The sequence below is a fragment of the Hypomesus nipponensis genome, chromosome 16 (assembly GCF_054491055.1).
Source record: "Hypomesus nipponensis isolate SF chromosome 16, ASM5449105v1, whole genome shotgun sequence".
Taxonomy (NCBI): domain Eukaryota; kingdom Metazoa; phylum Chordata; class Actinopteri; order Osmeriformes; family Osmeridae; genus Hypomesus; species Hypomesus nipponensis.
The window spans coordinates 11,642,189-11,664,571 of NC_140376.1; the positions used below are offsets into that span (position 1 = coordinate 11,642,189).

Sequence of the window (22,383 nt, forward strand, 5' to 3'; positions counted from 1 at the left end):
GTACAGCAAGATTATGAAGCAGGTCAAAGATTCCATATCAGGCAGGCTGTAGGACAGTCAAAGCTCCTCCCCCGACTACAACTACAAGGTATGGGAACAAACACTGTCTGCATTATAGTCTAGAAAGAAAGGCATTTTGTCTGCTATTGGTGACTGATAACATCAATACAAGGCCACATCTAGAAAACGTAACAAACCCTACTGTAAATTACCCTAACCTCCATATAATTTAGAGCACTTCAAATTGAACTCAATGCTGCATTATCCTTCTTACACCAGAAGATGGCAGAATTGTCGTTTGCCAGTGATGAACAGTTGTCTACCTTGCTGTCTACATTGCTTATTAACTCAAATGATTTCATCGACAGGATGAAAAGGGATAGATTCATCAAATGTGGTATGATTACCCTGACAGCATTTGCATGAAGTCAGCGAATGTCAGATCCATGGGGCTGAGAGGTGTCGGCATGTGGAATGACATCCTCTTCGACCACTCTGGACCTTGTTGCCCAGCTACAGACTGACTACATGTGGCATGCCATAGTGGCATGCTAAGAAGAGGCTCTGCGATTTATATCCTTCTACACCCCACCACGATTTATTGCTGAGTCTATACATTCCTTGGTAAAGCAGACAAAAGGAGAAAGGGTTGTGTGTCTTTTTGAATTTGGAGCCGCACTTGCACTCAAGTTGTATTATTGCAATTGTAAAACATTCTCAAGAAGGGCAGGGAATTGACTGAACCAAGATGGTACATAGATTTCTTTATATGATAATTCAGTTTAAACTAAAATGTTTTCGATAATCACAGAGAATTGCCATGAAACCATTGTTATCAATAAATTATATACATACAGTATATAGAATGATGTTTTGAGTATTCTCCAGGAATCAATGCAAGGAGATGCTTTAATATAATGCTCAAAAAGTGAGTTGGAGAATAAATGTGTACAAAACTTGGCAACCACCACCACAAAGCTTTCAAGATGTGAAATGGAAGACTACAAAAAAGTAGTGGTAGCCAACTGCTGGTATATCAACTATGGGTAAGGTTCACTGCAAATGGGTGTGTGAGTTGTCTTTGGGCCTGTTTCGCTTGCTGCTATCCACCTGTTTGAGAAGGATGGAAGGCTAAAACCATTAAGGAGTGCAGGAAAGGGGTCAGGCTGGGGTGCTCTGGGTTTGCTTGGTCCTATTTGGGTCCAGAGAGAGATGTCTGGGTCTTGTTCTGAGCCAGCTCAGCTCTCAGGGCCCATAGTTCCGTGGCAGCCTGCTTCCTTAACTAGGAAGATCACAAAGAGGGAAGGGCATCAATAAATGTGACTGAACTTTAGAATGTATGGCTGTCTAAATGTATGGCCCTCAAAGACAATGAGGTCCAGGTCAATGTGTCTCACGCACTTCATAAGATGTTTTGCGTTGTAAAGTGTTTCTGAAGAACACCACCTAATATTGTGCCACACAAAGTACTTGTAGACTTCTGTGGAGTACAAACGGATTGTGTTTCTAAAATGATTAGTTACTATACCTTTATCTCTGTGACAAGCCTCATCTTGGCATCATCCACTTTCCTTTTCAAGTTGTAAATCTCATGGCTCTCTGTCATGATCTGAATGATGAGCTCGTTCTACAATTAAATAATAAGATATTACTTCTGCGTGTAAATCACCGATACCTTCAAGCTAACATATATTTTCATATCACTAGAGCCCCCACTTCTGTAAGTTAATGGCTTATCACGTCATTTAATATTTGCCATTTGACACACTTTTCCTCTCAATTAGGCAACAGGTATACAATCACACACTAAAATATTAAGAAAGCTGTGTTAGTGTAACTCACTTTGGTTGACGATCGGCCCTGGCGCCTGGCTTTGCCTCTCCAGTCTCTTGCCTGTAGCTGGTGGAGCAGCTTGATGTAGAATGTCTCCAGTTCCTGACGAATATTACTCAGAGTTTCCTCCAAAGGTGCTGTGGCTTTTTTGGTTTCAAAATACCTCTTCTTCCAACTGTCACGCGCTGGACACAGAATGAGACAGAATGTAAAGGCAATCAGACAACACAACACACATACTGTTTGTCTACTAGTACCAAGTTTGGGACTTTTTTGAAAATGTGAAATATAAGAATGATGGTGGAATAAAATTGACTTTTTTTTGAATCTATAAACACCAATGGTTATGTTGTGTTATGTATGATTGTATCAGACATTACATTAAAAAACATGTTTTCAAAGCAGCATCACCTTGATTTCTTCGGTGCCTGTTCTGTGCCAATAAATCTTTTCCTTTTCTAAGCAACTCTTGTCTTGTCCATTCAAGCTGCTTTCTTTTACCTTTCACCAACTTGATTTCCTCAATCAGCTCATCCCCTGAAAAGCAAATCATGTCACTTGCTACTCTCACTTGTAAATATTCAAAACACATACATTGATAGACAAAAAGAACATGGAATATGGATTGGAACATTGTACATTTGTAACTCTAAATGTTTCAGATGCATCAGAAAGACCAGCTTACTACTTGTTGGAAAGACATGGGAAGATGTTTTCTGAGTGTCCATAGCCAGTGTAGGTGGCAAGGGCGGAGAGGTGTATTGAGCAGGTGCAGACAAAAGGGTTGAATGTTCAAGGAGCTGCCCAAAACATTGAATATGTTCAAAGAGAAACCTTAATATTGTAACACAGCAGCTGGTTTGGACACATGCTACCCTTTTCAAACCTTTTAGATGTGGTAAAAAAACAACAACACCCTTGTCCTTTCAGCACACCTACCCACTTACTGTGGCATTTGGGGCTAACAAAACTATTTACAAGAAAGCTGTAACTTGCAATTGCACTGGACTTCCTATTTAAGGAACTTCAAATAAAACGAGTTGTCTGAACAACCCAACATGGAATGTCTAAATCAATAAATCTGTTTCCTGGATTTTGTCAAGCAAACATTTCCTACCACACTTTTTGGTTGATTCCTCATGTACTTCAGTGTCTGGATATTTTTTGATTTTCGTAACCTGCAAGTGATTAGAAAATAAATTGGCCACTTGCAATTCATCCAATTTAGGAAATGTTCATTTACAGCTTCTGTCAAGTTTCCTCCCTTATTCTATTGTGTTACCTTTCTTGGGTGAGAGAGAAGTCAGAATCACGGCCTTCCAAAGACTCGGGGACACCTGAATCTCTAGCTTGGTTTCTCCGACCTCTCTGCCTCCTTTTGCTGGTGATTTCAGCTTTTGCATCAACCTCAGTGACCTGGACTGGGGCAGGTTCTGTGAATTGTAATGTCATTTTTAGAACTGTTACTTACATCACATAAGTAAAGACTGACAGACTTGACCCTTCTTTTGTATGTAAAGATATAGAAACATTAAACCAACTTTTGGATGGCCTTAATCTTCACCTTTAGCCTCTGTTTTAGGCTTGAGATATGTCCCTTGTGTCTGAGTCTTTCTTAGGGAGGGCTCATTCTCAGGCCAACCAGGCTTCTGGGAAGAGGAGGGGGGCTCCTCTTCATTTGAGTCTGTGAAACTGTAACTGTCTTCCTCCTCTTCCTCTTCATCAGGGCTGGGGGGAGGAGGGGGCTGCTGCCGGGAACTCTGGGGTATCTGGGGTAATTTAACAGGCTCTTTTGTTGTCCTGGTAGGAACGCTGTGCTTCTTGGGTGGGTCTGTGGAAGGAGTCTGGGGGTCTGTGAAATAGCTGTGAGTGTCTGTGGTGAGGGACTGCGAGCAAACACTGCCGTCATTCTCCATGGGCAACAGAAATAGCTCTGGCTGAGGAGCCTAGTAGGTGAGAGTAATTACAACACATTAATTAACATTAAATAATATAACACTACAGTGTGTTACAATATATCATAGAATACCCAACAATTACACAAAGACTTGGAATACAGTAAAGATAAAGACATACATAAGGGGGAGCAAATGATTTAACTTTTAGATATCTCTCTTGTTTGGCTTTGACCTGTAAAAGGAGAAGCAAGACATTGTTGTTATTTTACAAACAAAGAATACATGTGTATGCTTTTTTCAGTCCAACTCCTTTCATGTAGGCTTTTGTTGACTTTAGTTTTGTCAAATGAATTACAGCCAATAAGCAAACATTGCCCCAACCAATGCTTGGATACGCACCAATGCCAAACTCCGACCCACACATTTCAGGAAGGAGAACTTCTCAATACTCTTCTCTGGGCCCAAGAGATGAACAAGCTCTTCTCTGAGAGTTGTAAGGCTTATATCAGGATACAACCTAGATGGATATAGTAAAGTAACAGATATCATGGTTTGGGAAATTCTTAACAATGCATTTCATTTGAATATCAATATACTGTCTTGTGTTAAAAATTCCCACGCAGCGATCTAAGCATTCACGTCTAACAACTTAAGACCCCCCATCACTGTTGTAATTGTCACATTTCTACAACCATACATTTAACAAAGAACCATATTTTACCTGATAAATCCAGCAGATATGAAGTTCTCTATGGCCTCAACGGGCACTTTATTGAGTTTGGAATTCCATTGTTTATCAGGTACATACAGCACATGGAGTTCTACGAACTAACATACAAAAATGTTTGTCACTCAAACATGTTTACACAATCCAAAACACCATGACATGGCAACAAACAAAGTAATTGACAACGAAACACCGAGATTTGTCAAAACACGTACAGATCTGAAAGTAGCTTGTGTCAGCTTGTACACCCTTACTAGGCATCTCATTTTGTGTATTTGTTATTCTGATACATACAACAATATAATTTATAACGTTAACAGTGGTCTGAAGTTAGCATGAACACGTGCAAGTTTTACCTTGCCACTTGTTGGTCGTCTCTCCGCAGAATAACTGACAGACTCGCATGAGTATTCCATATTGTATTGAACTTTATCACAAGAATGGCGTAATCCATTCAAGACCATATTCCCCCGTAATAATGAGATCTGGACAGAGGAAATGTTGCTCCTCTGCGAAGACTGGTGAGGATACTTGTCCTGGGAATGGGTGGAGTGTAGGATACACTGCTAAGTAACAATCTTGTGTAATCAAACGGAGCAAACCAGAATCGTTTTTTATGTGATCACAAACTGTGGTTGCTCTGGTGCTGATGCGGGACACTTACTGTTACAAAATATTAGTAACTTATCTTACAAAAATCAAGATGGCATTTTTTGTATTGACCAACCCACCTTAGTTGTTGTATGTATTTTTTCACAAACCAAAAACCGGGCAGTGCAGCATTTTTCGCATTAGGCTTGCCTCGCCTGGTCTCCAAAAATCCACCAGATGGCGCAATAGTTCCTGCTCGGTGTGGATACAACCAACAGGATGTTGGAAACAGTAGCTCACTCTTGAAGTTCTTCACCGAAGACTATTATTACAAGCATTTGTCTTGATCGCATATGTACATCATGTCGGGTTCATCAAACACTATGGCCGTGAAAAAGGTGGTTCAACAGTTGCGTTTTGAAGCCAGTATTGACAGAGTTAAGGTAAGTTTACTACAACAAGGGCGTGGAGAAATACCGTTCGAGAACATTTGGCGATAAAAGAACGATGCCCACATAGCAAAGTCTAACAATAAACTGATGTCGTTAATATAACCCGCCTCAAACGCAAAGTATGTAACCTTTAGATTTCACAGCTAATGTCAGCTATTATGTGTAGACTGTTCAACTTGACCTAAAATGCTATGTCTTTCTAGCTACAATGAATAATACAATTACTCACTGTACAAATTACTTTTGCCATAGGTGTCCCAGGCAGCTGCTGATTTGCAACAGTTTTGCCTTCAGAATGCCAACCATGACCCTCTACTTACCGGGGTGTCATCAAGCACAAACCCTTTCAGGACACAGAAAGTATGCTCATTCTTGTAGCTAACTGGCAGGAGTTCAAGTAAGTCACCTTTCTTTTAGTATAAAGCTCATCAAATAATGTTGCCAGGTAAATAACAATGTTCTTCTGTTTTAGGTTTTAAATTGAGATTTTTGCAACAGGTCAATATACTGCAAAGGAGACATCTATGGATATAAAATGGAAACCACCAGCTAACAGTACTTTTTAACCATCAATGATTTTAAGGTGCTTTTCAAAGTTATTCTGCAAGCATTTTGTGAAGTGCCTTTGTCATTTCATTTTCTATGTGTTTTTTTTAACAATAAATTGCTAATAAAATTACCAATAAATTGCATTTTTGAATCCTGTGTATACATTTATTATAAAACAATCATCCACATAACTGTTGCATGTAAAGCCAAATGCTTTGACATTGTCCATGTGATACAGGTAAGCATAGGTTTTGAAAATTGTTTGAACAGTTAATTTCTTGATTTAATGCGGTCTACAAAATAACAAAGACCTGTTAGCTACAACCGGGCAATAGGTGGCTAAATGTTAAGTCCAATTTAAACCAGTTTGGAGTCACATACCGATTTGTAACTGTGCATAGACATGCAATGTCAGATGTTGAAATATCAAGAAACTCAAAGGTTGAATCTCCTCCTGCAGGCATCCATTTCATGTCGCTGAAAAACAAGTAGGAATGTATGAAGTTGAGGGCCAGCTAAGTCACAAAAGTGGTCAATAAAGCTAAACGCTCCTTACCATAAAGAATGACCAAATACAATTGATCATTTTAATTATACAGTGTCATTGTATCGTAACCATTGCTTTGCCGTTAATGACAACCAAAACTGAGACTCACCTTGAGAACCCATTCGTACTCCCCAAACTTGGAGTCAAAGGTGCCTTTTTGTAAAGACCGGAGTTTCAAAGTGAAGCGGGGTCCCAGTTCTTGAATGCCGACCCTTTTCTCATTCTTAAAGATGTACCTATAAGAGAATTAGACTATTGACATGTTACAATGCCTGGAAAACTAAAAACTGGAAAATATTTTCATGATAATTGCAACATTGAGATACAATGATGACAGGTTGGCAGGAATTTACAATTGTGAAATGTATTACAGATTTTGTGTTTCCCCAATCCGTAGTTTTAGATTAAACTGAATGTTCACCTGTGAAATCTGAAAAAAATGAAATCTCTCTGGTTGTGAAAGGTGGCCACCTGCCGCCCTACAAACTGGGGGTCATGAGGGAAGAGGGCAGCGAACAAGCGTCCGATGCTGTGGCCCAGCCGAGTGGTGAAGTTGTTCAGGATCACTTCTGGGGTGTGCTCTGTCGGGTCCTTCCCCCGTCTCTAAAAGATCAGGGCACTGTGTACTAGTGGAAACTTATCATGCAGGAATTTGGGATCGACACACACATAACAGGCTATACTCATTCACACAGATGAAGGACATGATAAACGTGTTCTGTTTGAAATGACTTACCTTCATCTCCTTCCGCAGTCGGACACTGCTGACCTTAAAGTGTGCTGTAGGTCCATCAGGAAGGTGACAGAGCACCATACCATCTTAAATGTTATGGTGAAGGACACTTGTCTGTGGTCAAGCATTTTAGCATGACAGAGCAAAAGCATTTTGTATGAGGGTGTAAACCACTGTACAAATGATAGCCTCAAAAGTAACATCCTTTGTGTAAGGTTGCTTAAGGTAATTAGGGCACCTGGTGGGGGGCGGAGGAAGTTATGGTATTTAACTTGTTCACCTGGGTGTTTGAGTAAGGAGAGTGGGGGTGGGGAAGTCTTATTTTGCTGACTGCTGTCTTGGATGCACAACCTTGTTTGTTTCAGAACCAAATATATATACAAAACGCACTCTTGGATCTATGATCTTTCGTCAGCAAACGCGTCCGGGACCTTGGTTTCTCCTATTCAGCCTCTCGGCGGCAGAGTTTGAGGATCTCAAATTGGCCGCCTACATTTGTCAGCAAAATCTCTCAAGACAAACGAAGACGGAGTGTAGAACGGCAGCCGCCCGGGAAAAACCCACCCAAAAAAGTGGTATGTAACCTGTGTTGTAGGCGTACTGTGCTACGGCTTGCTTGGTATGCAGTCTGAACGGGTTATCGCCACTTGTTGAGGTTTTTGTTTTGGCATTGTGTGGAGCGGGTGAATTGCGCTGTGTGGGATTGTGTCTGCAGCGTTTTGGAGTGGACAGTCGGCTGATTTGTGTGGGTTGTTTCAGCGCGCTGGTTATTGTGCCTGCATGATTGCAGCGGCTGTCTGTTGTTGGGTTTTACGTTGCATTGATACAGTGCCCTAAAAAAGTATTGGAACAGTAAGGCCAATTCCTTTATTTTTGCTGTAGACTGAAAACATTTGGGCTTGACATCAAATAATGAACGTGAGACCAGAGATCAATGTTTCAGCTTTTATTTCCAGGTATTTACATCAAGATCTGATGCACAACTAAGAAAATATCACCTTTTGTTTGAATCCACCCATTTGTCATGTGAGCAAAAGTATTGGAACAGATAAACTTAACATATTTAGTTGCAAATCCTTTGCTTTCAATAACTGCAGCAAGTCTGTGACCCATTGACGTCACCAAACTTTTGCATTTTTCCTTTGTGATGCTTTCCCAGGCTTTCACTGCAGCCAAATTCTAGCCTGGCCTTCCTATTCTTCTTGCTAATGAGTGGTTTGCATCTTCTGGTGTAGCCCTTGTACTTTTGTTCATGAAGTCTTCTGCGAACATTAGATAGTGATACCTTCCCTCCTGCCCTCTGGAGGTTGTTGCTGATCTCACTAACAGTTGTTTTAGGGTCTTTCTTTACAGCTCTCACAATGTTTCTGTCATCAACTGCTGATGTTTTCCTTGGTCTACCTGTTCGACGTCTGTTATTTAGTACACCAGTAGTTTTCTTCTTCTTCAGGACATTCCAAATGGTTGTACTGGCTATGGCCAATGTTTCTGCGATGGCTCCGATTGATTTTCCATCTTCTCTCAGACTCACAATTGCTTGTTTTTCACCCAAAGACAGCTCTCTGGTTTTCATGTTGTTTTCACCTCTGAATACAGTCTGCATAGACAAAACCTATCTTACCCAATCTGAACCTGAGCGTAGACATTCAGTGGTATTTATTGATGAATAATGTATGTAATAGGACACCCCTGGGCAACAAAACACACCTGTCAGTCACATGTTCCAATACTTTTGCTCACGTGACAAATGGGTGGGTTTGAACAAAAAGGTGATATTTTCTAATTTGTGCATCAGATCCTGATGTAAATACCTGGAAATAAAAGCTGAAACGTTGATCTCTGGTCTCACATTCATTGTTTGATGTCAAGCCCAAATGTTTTCAGTCTACAGCAAAAATCAAGGAATTGGCCTCACTGTTCCAATACTTTTGGAGGGCACTGTATGTGATTTGCATCCGTCTGCATGCACAAGATGAGTAGTTCCAGGGCTAGTTCAACTTCATCTAAAATGAAAAAAGAACTCACGTTGACTGAAAAGGCTGTGGCAAACAGGATTGAGTCAATTCAGAACCAGCGTAAAAAGGAATTAAGCAAGGTAAAGAAACAGATACAATCTCTCAGAGCTCATGAAGGATGAATAAAATGCTTCACAAGTTAAAGCACAGTTGGACGTTCTGTTGCAATTGTCAGAAAATGTCACTGCCTTGCATGAATCTCTGATGTGTTTAATCTAGGGCTGTGAAATGATTACAATTTGTAATCAAATTAATCACAGGTTTCTGTGGATTAATCATGATTAATTACATATTACCGATTTTCCAATTTGTCATTAGTGTGCGTCTTTGATTTTGCGGTACCTTGATGTTCGAGTCACCTGTTGCCACTCGCAAAACTTTGGTGAACCCCTCGTCCTCAACAATATCAATCAGTCTACAGCTTTTTGCAATACATTTGGCAACTCTGCTAGTCACCTTGTCACAGGCAGACTTAGTGAGGGCCCTACGCTGTTCAGTGAGGGTGGTTTGGCGCATTCTACTTGAACTCCCCTCGACGACTAACACATGCTTCGCGTTGAGGTGGTATAGGTTACTTTAGGCTGGTATTGCTTCGGTGAAACGATAACATTCAGTCATTTAGCATTCAGTCATTTAGCAGACGCTCTTATCCAGAGCGATAACGTCTTCCCGCAGAGCAGTAGCCTGACGTTGTCATACTCATAATTCTAGTCAGAATATGAGTCTGAACTCTCCGTTGGGCTGTGACTAGGGAGCGTGTTTCAACCGAACCCGAAAAACAAATGCCTCTTCGCTCAATTGGATAGACCTAAAACCAATCAGAGCAACGTAATATGTTGTTTGATGAAAACTAATTCAACCCAAGGGCTCTTTCGTGACGTTGTTGATTACGTTACTGTTGATCATCTTTCCATCATCGTATAAAGCCCGCCCTGGCAATTTCATTGGTCCGCCCAGATCCTGGTTTTATGTAGTTGTTCCCAATACGAGACCCTCCAGACCCAACTTCCCAACCAAATTATTTTGTGGGCGGGGAGAAGTTGGGCTGGCAGCCAGGCTAGCAGAGCAGGGCTCCAGACTAACTTTTTTTACTAGGAGCACAGTATCCCCTGACTGAAAATTTTAGGAGCGCAAGCAGAAAATTAAGGGGCACACCTTATATTGACCTGCAATGCATTTATTAATGTAACTGGAGAGGGTACAATTCAGTGGCAATTTTAGATCCTTTTTAGGATTGCTCAAGCACTCCTAATATTTTTTTCCATATTTTCTTAAATATATTGTTTATCATTTGATGCTGGTAGTTCATGAAGAAAGGGACATCCTTAGTTTTTTCATTCAATATTTTGCATAATAATACATAAATGAATTAATTGTATAAATGAATATTGTAGATCGCACATGCGCGAGTGCTTGTAAAAAAATGCTTGCACTGTCTCAAAAACTGGTCGCAAAATGAGACCATTTGGTTGCAGTATGGAGCCCTGGCCGCAGTGTGCATATCACTTTGGTTTTATTGGATGTTCCATCTTTGTTTTTTTGGAAAACGAACTTCTCATCCAGAAGTTGCAGATTGGGTGGAATTTTGGTTATATTACGTTAAATGCATTAAACAAAAATAAGGAATTAATCCTGTCATTTAATCATAACGTGTTATTTTTCACAGCCCTAGTTTAATCCCATCTGATGAACAAGAAAACCAAAATGTATGGTTCACAGGCATCACTGGATACAATCAAGGATTTGTTGAGGATGTCAAATTTTAGATTTCAGAAAAACCATCAGGCCTCGTTCAGAGCTGACCCATTACTTTGAGCCACAGGAAGTTCTGCTTGAGGAAAAAAGTGGAGTTCATGAGGATGGAAAAATGGGACAGTGGCCAAAGCCATCATCTCAACATGAGGACGACTTGGATGACATATTGCCACGTGACAGTATATCAAACCTAAGTAGCAGAAAACAAGGTTCATCTGTTTCCACTACTTCATCTGCAGACCGGAGGCTGAAATGGCTGCACTGCTTGCCCGTCACAGTTTACTGAAAGAAAGAAAAACATTCTCTTGAGAAGCAGGAAGAGGACTTAAGACAACGAAAGGAACAACTTCAGCTTGACACCGATAAAGCATCAGTGGCCAAAGTGAATTTTCTAAGGACCTGTGGAACTTCTCACCGATCTAATGGCATGGAGTCATATTTCAAGAAAACCATGAAAAGGCAACTGTAACAGGAATATGACAAGGCAGTTGAAGCTCTTAACATTGATTCAGATATCTTCATTCCACATAAACTTGGAAGGGATGAGAAGGGAAAATTGGCAGTGGGAAATTCTGAATTACACTTTGGATGGCCAAAACAGAAAAGGGCAGACGATACCATTCATCTCCAGCAGAGGCCCTTGGGGCTTATGAAACAGAGCACAGTTCCAAATACTAGTGTTTCATCGTAGAGATGTCTATACACCTTCTTTCATGGACATTAACAGTGACCCGAGACACATGTTGTCTATAATGGAAAAACAGAATGAGATAACATCCATGCTGGTGCGTCAGCAATGTCTTGCATCACTGCCTAGGAGAGATATTCAAGTTTTTGATGGTGATCCTCTACAGTACCATGCTTTCATGAGGTCCTTTGAACAAGTCACTGAGGAAAGGATCGACAATGCTTCATTTTCTGGAACAGTACACCAGGGGGCAACCACAACAACTTATCAGGAGCTGTCAACACATGACTGACGGCTCAGGCTTTGCAAAAGCAAGGACTTTACTGCATGAACACTTTGTAAACGAGCATATGATTGAATCTGCCTATTTGGATACAGTCTCTTCATGGCCAATAATTAGGCCAGAAGATTGAAAGGCTTTACATGCATACAGTCTGTTTTTGCGTGGATGTTGTAATGTCATGGAGGAGGTTCATAGTCTATGTGAATTGAATACACCTACCAATATGATCACTGTGATTAAAAGATTACCGTACAAACTGAGACCAATGGCAGACAGCGTCATATGACATCCAGGAAAGGCATCACCGGAGACCTATGTTTGTTGATATTGTGACCTTAATGGAGCGTCAAGTGAAAATCATGACAGATCCTGCAGGATGCCCCAATGCTGGTGGTAAATAAAGAAGGCAGCAGGACAAAATCACCTCACTTAAGGGCTAAAGGAGGTAGCTTTGCCACTGCTGCTACTACAGTCGGAAAGACATTCACAGAACACAAAATTGAAGATGGAAATGTACCTGAAAGGACGTGCCTGTACTGCAATGGTGAACATATGCTGGAGTTCTGTACTCTGCTGGAGAAAAGGGCTCAGAGTGAGAAGATTGATTTCCTGAAAAGGAATGGAGTGTGTTTTGGCTGTTTGTGTACTGGTCACATCAGTAAGGAGTGCAGGAAATGTCTCTCTTGCAAAACGTGAGGCTCAAGGCACCCTAGTGTGCTTCACATCCACCACAAGGACAAGGGAGCAGATGCAGAGGAAGGCAAGAGCAACTCAAAGAGTGCAGTGGGCAGCTCTTTGGTTGGAGTCCAAACCAGTGGTCTTACTCGGGCCGGTAAACAAGACTAAGCTCACCATTGTACCAGTAAAGGTTAAATCAAAGAAAAGTCAAAGGACGGTGGAGACCTATACCTTTTTGGACCAGGGCAGTTCAGCATCCTTTTGCACAATGGGTTTGATGGATAGACTGAATCTCTCTGGGATGAAAACAAAGATTCTTTTGCGTACCATGGGCCAAGAGAGAAATGTGGACAGTTGTATCGTGTCAGACTTGGAAGTGGCTGGATTGAACAGTGGCTGGTACTGTAAAATGCCAGATATATTCACACAACATAGGATACCTGTGACTAGGTGTAAGGTCCCATAACAGGAAGTTCTGCGCAAATGGCCTCACTTGCAGCATGTCTACTTACCTAAGACAGATACAGATGTGGAGCTTCTGATAGGCATGAATGTGCCCAAAGCTTTGGAACCACTCATCAACAAGTCATCCCGAGTGTGAAAGAAGGGCCATATCAAGACAATGCTTGGTTGGACGGTGAATGGACCCCTTGGCGGGGAATGTTGTGATGGACTTGATGTGTAACAGTCTGCAGTTACCAGCAACATAATTTCTGCTGTAACACTTAATGAACTCAAGGAAGCACCAGTTCAAGACAGAAATGGACGAAGATCAAGCGTCATTTAATTCCTGGAGACATCGTATTGATAGTGGATGATTCTGCGCCCCGCAATTCCTGCATCACTGGCAGGATAACCGAAGGAGCTCCAGACAGCAGAGGACTCGTGAGACAAGTCTGGATCAAGACCTACACCAGCTGTATATGCAGGCCTGTGACTAAGATCTGTCTTCTGCAGGACTCAGCCGAACCCTGATCGCATTACATGGATGACGTGACTTTGACTTCATTGTCTGGACAAATTGACGATTTTTGTACTTTTATGGGCCTTTGGGGGAACCGAAAAACCGAAGATTGGATTACTTTTGTATGATGGACTTTCGATTACTTGTTTTATGTATTCCTCTGTGTGTGTCATGTATATGTAATTATTGCTGAGTATCAACTGTAATAATTAAGGGCCGAAATGTAAGAGCCAGGTTCCTTAAGGTAATTAGGGCACCTGCTGGGGGACGGAGAAAGTATTTAACTTGTTCACCTTGGTGTTTGAGTAAGGAGAGGGGGGTTATTTTGCTGACAGCTGTCTTGGATGCACAACCTTGTTCGTTTCAGAACCAAATAAATATACAAAACGCAGATCTTTCGGCAGCAAGCACATCTGACCTATTCAGGCTCTCAGAGTTTGAGGATCTCAAATTGGCCAACTACACCTTACATGTTGCTAAATTCTTGTTGCGAATTGAACTAGACATTTCTCAAATTGAAAAACACTCAAATTATTTTTCTACCAAAAGATACTGGGCACTTTACGATCTTCGTTGATAACCATGAGGTATGTGAAGCCCCTGGCTATGCATTGGGGAATTACTTTCTTAAGAGCCAAACCTCTTCTGTAGTACACATGTGCATCTGGGATAACTGTGGCCAGCTGCCCACAGAACCTCACTGTTCTCTGCGTGACAAAGAAAAAAAACAAATCAGTCACTGGTCTTTAACTTTCACTGTAATCTCAAAGACAAGAGGACACAAGAAGTGTAAAAAGTAATCAGTGTACCAGTAATAACTATAAATGTTATTAACATGAAAAAATATAAATCTTCCTGAATTAAAATAACACACAACTCAAGTCAATTTGTCGACCATATACATTATAAGCAGTGTTGGGTATAACGTGTTACTAAGTAACGCGTTATTGTAATTAAATTACTTATCCACTGAAAAGGTAAAGTAAGGGATTACTGTTCATTTTTAAGTAATTTAATTACAGTTACTTGTAATGTACTTGCTTTACATACTGTAAATTAGTCAAACAGTTCTGTAAATCAATATGGAATTAAAATCTAAATGTATCGTTTTAGGGTAAAAGTGAACGCTGCCTCTTTAAAATCGTTAGCTGTAGTGCAGTTGCACGGGAGACGTGAGTTTTTGCTGCATAAAAACAATAATAAGGGGAATAAAAAATAAAATAAGTAGTCATAATCTATAATCTAACCTAAAAAAAATAGCAGTTTGAAGTGGAAGATTTTGGACTCGGCTGAAGCAAGTATTTCGAGCTGTTTTACCAAATGAAAATATTCGAAGTACTTTACCTTTTTGTCACAGCTTGACAAAAACAGTAATGTAAAGTGCAAGTTATGTCCTGGGGAGAAAAAACGATATGCGGCTGCGGCTAGCATAAGTAACCTACTGAAGCACCTCCCAAGGCAACATCGACCAACATTTGAGTAATCCATGTTCATCAGAAAGGGTTTTGATCGCCATGAAAGTTGACACAGACAAGGAATTTACTTTGGCATCGATAACACCTCAGCAAAACCTGTTAAGCAGGCAACTTGATTTTACATCGCCAGTGCAGAAAGTGTCTGAAGGTGAGCTTTATTGCAAACTAGATTGCAGGAAGAGATGCTACCGCTGCGTACTGTAGAATCCTGTGTGGTCATTTTTAACTTAGTTAAGCTTTTGTGTTGTGCACATATTGTTTGGTAATTGAAGATGAAAGCAGGTTACATGTGTTACTAAGATGTTAAGTATTAGTAGGCTATGTTTTAAAAAGCTAAACTCTTCCAAGTTTGACTTCTTCTTCTTGAAAGACTTTCCTTTCTGTTGTCTATCCAGTCAAGGTTTATAGAGATTGTAAGTAATTCGATACATTACTTATTGAGTAATTGAATTTCTTTTCAGACAGTAATTACAAAAGTATTTTAAATACACTATTGATTAAGTAATTAGTAATTAATTACTTTTTTGAATTAACTTACCCAACACTGATTATAAGGTTATATAAACAAACACAAACCTAATCCATGAGGACCAATGTCTATTCGGAGTGTAAATATTTCACATGTAACATAATCTGTACTCCGTTTGTCCCATCTTGACCAACACAAAAGTAGCAACCAACAGGTGCAGTTGTCCACTCACCCCTCTAGGTCTGTCAGAAGTGGTGATTAGGACTTTTGGGTTGGTCAGACGGTTAAAGTAGGCAGAGAATTCATCCGTTCCTTCGTCGAAGGCCACCTGCAAAATATAAGTTTTATAAGTAAAATGCAGCAACATCACATCAACACTGAAAGCTTAAGATGATATGGAAACAACACTTTCCATAGAGGCATGTTACCTCTTCATCCTCTGGGTCGACTGTTGTTTCGTCATATACTCTCTGGTTTTCTATTGTCTTGGGGACTTCTTTTGGTGGAGCCTGCAATGTAAGACATACATATTTCCCAGTTGCACTGTTACTCTGATGTTTTACAACAACTATGGATTTTACAGCCTATGTATTGAACAGTTGTCCAATCAGTACACATTAGATAGATCAATAGGTACTTTAAAGCTTAACAGTTTTTTGGGGGGTATTTCACACTGTTCCTTAAGGTGTCCGAATAGGGTATGTAACATTGGTTGGGCTGAAAATGGCCCAGGTGCAGTTCTATGCCCCCTGATACTTCCATTGAATTTGTCCCGGGAAAAAACACTAGGTTTTCTCCTTTTATGGTATGCTCATGAATATATAGATGAGCTGCGCGCTGATTGGTTGGTTTACAACAAGTGAAGCTGCGGAGCAAGACACAACATGGCCAACAGCACTCATTGAAACAAGAAGGTGGCAACTTGAATTAAAAACATACAAATATATATTTTGTGTCTACACAACACTGTTTTCAACAGATTGACTAGATATTATTTGAAATCATTAGTTGTTTCTACTTCTGTTGTCGAAGAAAACAACAGGATCGACTTAGGTGGGTAACGTTAGCACTACAGCTTAGCAAACAAACTATAATGATTCAACTCAGCTTCAGTTAGCTTTAGCTATCTTGCTGAAAAATAGATCTGGACAAACATGCATCTTGAATTGTAGATTGACATGACAACACTGGTTATTTATTTGAATGAAACAGTCAGGAACATGAAATAACGTTAGCCCCATTGCCAATAAACTAAATCATCACACATTTTACCAATGCTAGATACAGGCAGGATACGTTAGCATTGCTCATATCTATTAGCGACAACATAATACGACAGCTTGCGGTTGTAATAAACATAAGGTCGGAACGGCATCTCTTTTCAGCAACAGCTTCATAGCAAATTATGCTTTACATTGTCCGAGGTTTTCAAAACTGTCGGAGTTCTTATTTGTAATTCCTGTGGAAGTACAGAGCAGCGCGCAGCTAGCCAAAAAAGTGTCGGAGATCTACTGTCAGAGACCCCAGTTTATGTTCCTGGACCAGAAAACCAGAGGGCGGGTAAATGTAAATTTTGGGGCGTGACAAAGTTGATGCTGCAACTTGTGACGTCACGAGTTGCAATGTTTCAAAAGCTCGAGTTTGCAAGTTGCAGTTTCAAAATAGTAGTGAGAAGTGAAATGTTGATAGGAAAGAGGTTTCAATGGACTTTGAGGTTCACTGTATGTCTATTTCACACACCAAAATGTCATTTTTCAACTATGACAAGGTAAAATCGATTTTGCAATCAATCGCTGCTTTAAGTAGAAAGTTGAAAAGGTCCGAGTGAACACTCACATTTCTGACTTGGTCAACCTCATAAATTGTTAATTAATATACATTTTGGATCTTCCTGAAACTCTAAAAATGTTACCTGAACATGGGCAATTATCATATACAAACCCTCCAGGGGATGACGAAACGGCACCCTGAAAGGTCACCTAAACATCAGGACTTACTTAAAATGTTTTCAAACACTAGGAGCAAAGATTTATGGATTTACAAACCAAATTAAAATTAATAATTTTGCAAAGAATTGTAGGAATCCATTCATATTCTTAAATGATCACCTTTATTATAAAGTCAGAATTGTCTTCTTTCTGTTGAATTGTTTTATATAAATACAAATTCAATGTATTAAGGTCAATCAATACTATCAACTGTTCTGAAAGTCCCGTATGTGTCTGTGACAGGTTTAACATTACATACACAACATTAATTGATCAATCAATTCTTTATTAGGAAATTCTAGCATCCTGGGAACTACCATGTCCTTTACAAACATGTAACTTTACCTTATCTCCGAGGGCATCCCTTTCTTTTTTCTTCTTTTTCTTTAATACCATCTTTTGCTGCAAAGAGAATACACACACACATTTAAGTGTTGTACGTTAATATTGTCTAGCTGCAGTAACAAGACTGGGTAAGACATTTTAGGTCGGCACATTAGTCATACCAGTTTTCATTTGCATTACCTTTCGTTTCTCTTGCTTGAGTTTCATGAACATAAGGTGTCTTCTTTGTTTATTTTTTATTTCAGACACACTGAAGGTGGGTGGAAAATATGCTTCTTGTGGAGTATTAGCATTTTCTGCTTCGGTTTTCGCAACACAGTTATCGTCATCATTCTCCTGTGGAATCGAGATCATTTTACTTTGCTTCTTAAATTTATTTTTCTTCGTTTTATCCTGCTTTTTAGAATCTTCTACGATGTCCATCCTGTCAACTGTGTTCCGCAACTCACGTGTACCGTCTACTGTATCATTACTTCCGGTGTCACAGGATGTTGTATCTGAAAACGAAATGTACTATTTTCCCTTTCGTCACCTAGTGGCGGGGAATAAAAATGTATTTGTAAAAACACGAATTGATTTGTTTTTAGAATGTGTTGTTGTTGTTGCATTGAATCAAGATACATTCTATAATAATCACTTATTAGGAAAAACACATCCGCATAACATGCTAGCCTGTGGAAATGTATCTAGTTAGCAGGGCATATTGCCAGTGGTTAGTGGTTATGGTGACATGTTTTCTAATTTTTATTAAATATTGTGCTGACACGTTTCTGTAGTTCAGTTAGAACAAGTATTATACTAGCTACATTTATTGAAATTAGGGTTCACAAGAATCAACCGGCATGACATTTAAGAACAAACAATATAAAACATAAAGCTAGTGGAGCCTGAGGAAGTAGTGGTAAAGAAAGAAACATTTACTAATTAAAAACATATGTGTACTGTGTGATGTTTGTAGGTCTTGTACATGAGTATGCATGGCAACAGAAATGACTAACAACAGCTGTGCGGAACACCATTCACATACATCTTGGTTGTCTGTACATGTGGCTGTCTGCACTATTTATGTCGGTAATACGAATTGGATATTGGGCAGGTAAACCATCTGGCAATCTAACAGCTGATGTACCAGTCCACAACCTGGCGAAAAGCCCTGTATATGAGTGGATTGATTGAACACACCAGTCCCCCACCCCTCCATGCCTGGGACCCCTCTCTGTTCAGGTCCCCCAAACAGGTCCACAGGTTTTGGAACTCCAAAGACACACACCACTTAGAATGATCGTAGTAGGACTTGAATTTTAACTGCCCAGGGAGGCTGACCCTTCTCACATTCATGGTATGTCTGGTGAGGGAGCAGTTGGGAGGCAGTTCGGAGTCCCGTCGCTGCCAAGTTTCAACCAGCAGATCAGTGTCCAGAACCTGGGCCACCCAGCCAGTGTAGATATCTATAATAAGGTCAGAAGAGGTCAAGTGGGCCATTTTGATGAAGGGTTAATCAACTCTGAGTTATGTTATTATTAATTACTGTGGCCATTGCAAGTGTTCTACAACGGTCTTGATGGTCTTACCATCAATATAAAGCTGTGACTTGGCAAAACTGACAAATTGTTTCCCCTTGGCTGATAGGAGAGCTACCATTCTCCTTTCTGAGACCAATGGTGGCTCCCAACCGTTACAAAACTGTGCCAATGGTGCCATCTCTTTCTTGAATATCTCTGGCATAGAGCAGTTGTATACACGTGGGTTGATGTACACAAACTGCTGGACTGTAGGGGGAAATGTTTGGAAAATAAATGTGAAAACTTAAGCTTTACACATCCATTTTGTGACCTTATTAAAAGCCAGGATGTAGCAGCACAAAATGCTTTACAAACCTACACAGACATAGATGCAAAATAATTGCATAAGAGTGTTTACTGCAGTTAACAAACACAACTCTATGATTCTGACTTGAAATCCTGAGAATTGATTTTTCTTTATCAAAGTTCTGTTTCGGAATGTTATGTTTCCTCACCTATTTGGAGGAACTGTTCATATTTGTAAGTCACACAGAGGGCTGACTGGCCGTTGACTTTGCCAGAGGAGGGGTAGAGATAGCCCCTATCAGCAAAGAAAGGAAAATGGGGAATACTATGGCTGAGCCAAAACCCCTGGGAGTGGTTGACAAGCAGCACTCCTGAAGAATAGAAATTAACATAATCTTGTATATTATTTGTATTTTAGGTTTACTATATTTTAGCTTATCATAGATGGAATCTATGTTCTGTGTACTTATATTTTATGTTATGCCAGGTTGCTTTGTGTTTTCTTGTCCTAAAAATTTCAGTGCCCAGTCTGACCCTGTGTTGTTCTGTGCATCAGACAATAAAATACTTGAACTTGAACTAATCTATTCATCAATGTCCATGTTTTGTGTAAAAGCGCCATTTAATGAACAGTACAATAACACATATTCTAGCATGCACTCACTTACACCTACATGCACACAAACGCACCCATGCACACAAGTGCTCTGTCAATGAACCAATGTCAACATCACTTATCAAAAGATGTTCTTTGCCCCGTAACCTCCCCCTGATCCCAGAACCATATTGGTCTGCTCATTTCTGCAGAATCATGGCATTCTAAAAAACTGTATAGAACTGAGGAAGGTCAAGTACCCTACACACCGAGCACACAGTTGAATGAAGGTATACTGTCATTTTGCAACAACAATGCTCAGTGGATTAAGAAGTCATTGTCCACTTGGACAGTGTCATGTAAGTTGGTAGCTACCTTTAGTGTGGCCATAGCCTTTGATATATTCCATGATTGGAAGAGCATCATTGTAGAAGGCGTAGACAGAACTATTGGACTGAAGAAAACACAGGTGCATGTACACACAGCGCCACAACAATCCAACACTTTACATGGAAATGATCTACCTTCACGCAACACAAAAGCTAATCATTATAAAACAGTAAGCAAGTAGTCCTACCTTGTATCCTTGACCCAGGTAAATCTGATTTAGCGTGCTCCCAAAGGCCCCTTGGCTGGTGTTGACCGTGAACTTACTTAGCTGCCAGCTCCCCCAATGATGAGTCCAGGTACCAGTCAACCCCACTACCCACATCTCCAATTTTATATCTGGGCATTTTGTATATGATAAACCTGGAGTGATAAGATAATCACATTACAAATCCACAGTTCTTAACCCACATTAAAACAGGAACAGTGTGCTACATGCATTCAGATTAAATGGCAATATATATTTTTTATGAATCCTCATTTTTAAAGTTTTTGATCACTGCAAAATAGCAATAGCCTATAGCAAAAAGTACTATTGGCCTGAATCTTAAGTGTCTGATCACACAAACAATTTGAGTTATACTGTTTGATCAAAACAAAACAGAATTGTCAGAACACCACTGAATTTAAAGCATGTTTACTAATCATAAACGATCAATGGTTTCACATTGATTAGTTTTGTTTCACACATGTATTTGTGTGAATGAAACGACAAAACCTACCAATCCACAGGTTCACCAGCTTCATTTCGACAAGAAATATCTTTGCACACCATAACCAGCAGAAGCACATGAGGAAAAAGGACACCCAAACTAAATGTAAACATTGTCTTGTATCACTCCCTATGTAGAAAAAAACAAGAAAGGAATATTTAAACGTATATTTGGCTTTTGGTACGTGATTGAGCGATTTTGAAAGTGAATATAGCACAGCAGGGTGAAAATGCAGAAGAGTAGGTCTTAAATTAGTCTCATGACAAAAGACATTGAGAGAACCAAATCTGGTTTTGTTAATTCCGGTTTTGCAACAGTGACTCGAACTAACAGCCATTTGAATCTATCTCTAGAAATGTCTATTCAGCAATGTAACACTTATTGAAGGAACTGATGGTGGATACAATTTGCAATAGTATTGCAGTTTAAATATTGATTAACTTTTTTGTCAAATATTTGAAATTTCACACTCACGTGTCTAATATCATTAGCCCCTAGTCAGATGCACCTTGGTTCTGCAGTAAACAGCAGTCAAGCATTGTCAATCAATGTGACATAATGTTTAGCAAATTTCTTGTGGTTTTGAAGTAAAAAGGAGGAAGGACATTGGATTGTGTTTATATATTTTATTTAGTCACATAGTCTGAGTTCTTATAAATCCTTAGATTGAATATAAAAATACTAAAAGTTGTTGAAAACTAAAACTTAAATGTGGTTTGATTAAGGCTAAGGATGATAACATGTAGATTAATAAAACAATATTACTGATTTACAACAATTATTCTGTGTATGTAAGGATGACAAAAATATGCATTTACAAGAAATTAAAAAACAAACTATTCACCTGTTTAATAAATGTCTTTGTTACTCATTAATTAAACAATTAAAGA

General features: G+C 39.7%; 4 protein-coding genes across 6 annotated transcripts; 1 reads left to right on the top strand and 3 right to left on the bottom strand.

Annotated features, from left to right (window-relative positions):
- Nucleotides 1–658: 658 nt before the first annotated feature.
- On the bottom strand, nt 659–5,096 carry spata1 (spermatogenesis associated 1). 2 transcript variants are annotated; one of them, XM_084675618.1, is made up of 12 exons: nt 4,815–5,096; nt 4,453–4,559; nt 4,131–4,248; nt 3,910–3,963; nt 3,398–3,779; nt 3,116–3,266; nt 2,951–3,011; nt 2,519–2,549; nt 2,245–2,370; nt 1,843–2,018; nt 1,529–1,627; nt 659–1,282 (listed from the first exon to the last, which is right to left on the bottom strand). In XM_084675618.1, exons 1-12 carry the CDS (start codon nt 4,920–4,922, stop codon nt 1,193–1,195), a joined length of 1,503 nt encoding a protein of 500 aa, XP_084531744.1. In that variant the 5' UTR covers nt 4,923–5,096; the 3' UTR covers nt 659–1,192. The 2 variants fall into 2 exon arrangements, with proteins under 2 accessions (XP_084531744.1, XP_084531743.1); XM_084675617.1 differs by having other exon boundaries at nt 2,519–2,633.
- A 150-nt stretch (nt 5,097–5,246) lies between these two features.
- On the top strand, nt 5,247–6,193 carry LOC146254887 (guanine nucleotide-binding protein G(I)/G(S)/G(O) subunit gamma-5-like). Of its 2 annotated transcripts, none has more exons than XM_084675620.1 (3): nt 5,247–5,492; nt 5,754–5,898; nt 5,974–6,193. In XM_084675620.1, the coding sequence occupies exons 1-2, from the start codon at nt 5,403–5,405 to the stop codon at nt 5,877–5,879; spliced, it is 216 nt and encodes a 71-aa protein (XP_084531746.1). In that variant the 5' UTR covers nt 5,247–5,402; the 3' UTR covers nt 5,880–5,898; nt 5,974–6,193. The 2 variants fall into 2 exon arrangements, with proteins under 2 accessions (XP_084531746.1, XP_084531747.1); XM_084675621.1 differs by having other exon boundaries at nt 6,000–6,193.
- Nucleotides 6,194–18,464, bottom strand: rpf1 (ribosome production factor 1 homolog). Its single transcript, XM_084675619.1, has 9 exons — nt 18,171–18,464; nt 17,991–18,047; nt 16,086–16,166; nt 15,890–15,985; nt 14,267–14,420; nt 7,334–7,416; nt 7,019–7,200; nt 6,707–6,833; nt 6,194–6,527 (listed from the first exon to the last, which is right to left on the bottom strand). The coding sequence occupies exons 1-9, from the start codon at nt 18,411–18,413 to the stop codon at nt 6,486–6,488; spliced, it is 1,065 nt and encodes a 354-aa protein (XP_084531745.1). The 5' UTR covers nt 18,414–18,464; the 3' UTR covers nt 6,194–6,485.
- Nucleotides 18,465–18,837: 373 nt separating this feature from the next.
- dnase2b (deoxyribonuclease II beta) lies at nt 18,838–21,555 on the bottom strand. The gene is given in 7 exon segments (XM_084675468.1): nt 18,838–19,438; nt 19,562–19,759; nt 20,008–20,169; nt 20,769–20,847; nt 20,971–21,063; nt 21,065–21,143; nt 21,503–21,555. Coding segments are annotated over 7 exon segments (999 nt in total). The 3' UTR covers nt 18,838–19,103.
- Between the last annotated feature and the right edge of the window lie 828 nt (nt 21,556–22,383).

Coding starts and splice junctions, on each gene's coding strand:
- spata1 (XM_084675617.1), bottom strand. CDS start 4,922: ATGGTCTTGAATGGATTACGCCATTCTTGTGATAAAGTTCAATACAAT. Junction 4,560..4,814: donor GACGACCAACAAGTGGCAAG/GTAAAACTTGCA, acceptor TTTGTATGTTAG/TTCGTAGAACTCCATGTGCT. Junction 1,283..1,528: donor GGCTTGTCACAGAGATAAAG/GTATAGTAACTA, acceptor TGATCTTCCTAG/TTAAGGAAGCAGGCTGCCAC.
- LOC146254887 (XM_084675620.1), top strand. CDS start 5,403: ATGTACATCATGTCGGGTTCATCAAACACTATGGCCGTGAAAAAGGTG. Junction 5,493..5,753: donor CCAGTATTGACAGAGTTAAG/GTAAGTTTACTA, acceptor CTTTTGCCATAG/GTGTCCCAGGCAGCTGCTGA.
- rpf1 (XM_084675619.1), bottom strand. CDS start 18,413: ATGGACATCGTAGAAGATTCTAAAAAGCAGGATAAAACGAAGAAAAAT. Junction 14,421..15,889: donor CTTCTGACAGACCTAGAGGG/GTGAGTGGACAA, acceptor TTTGTCACGCAG/AGAACAGTGAGGTTCTGTGG. Junction 6,528..6,706: donor AGTACGAATGGGTTCTCAAG/GTGAGTCTCAGT, acceptor CTTGTTTTTCAG/CGACATGAAATGGATGCCTG.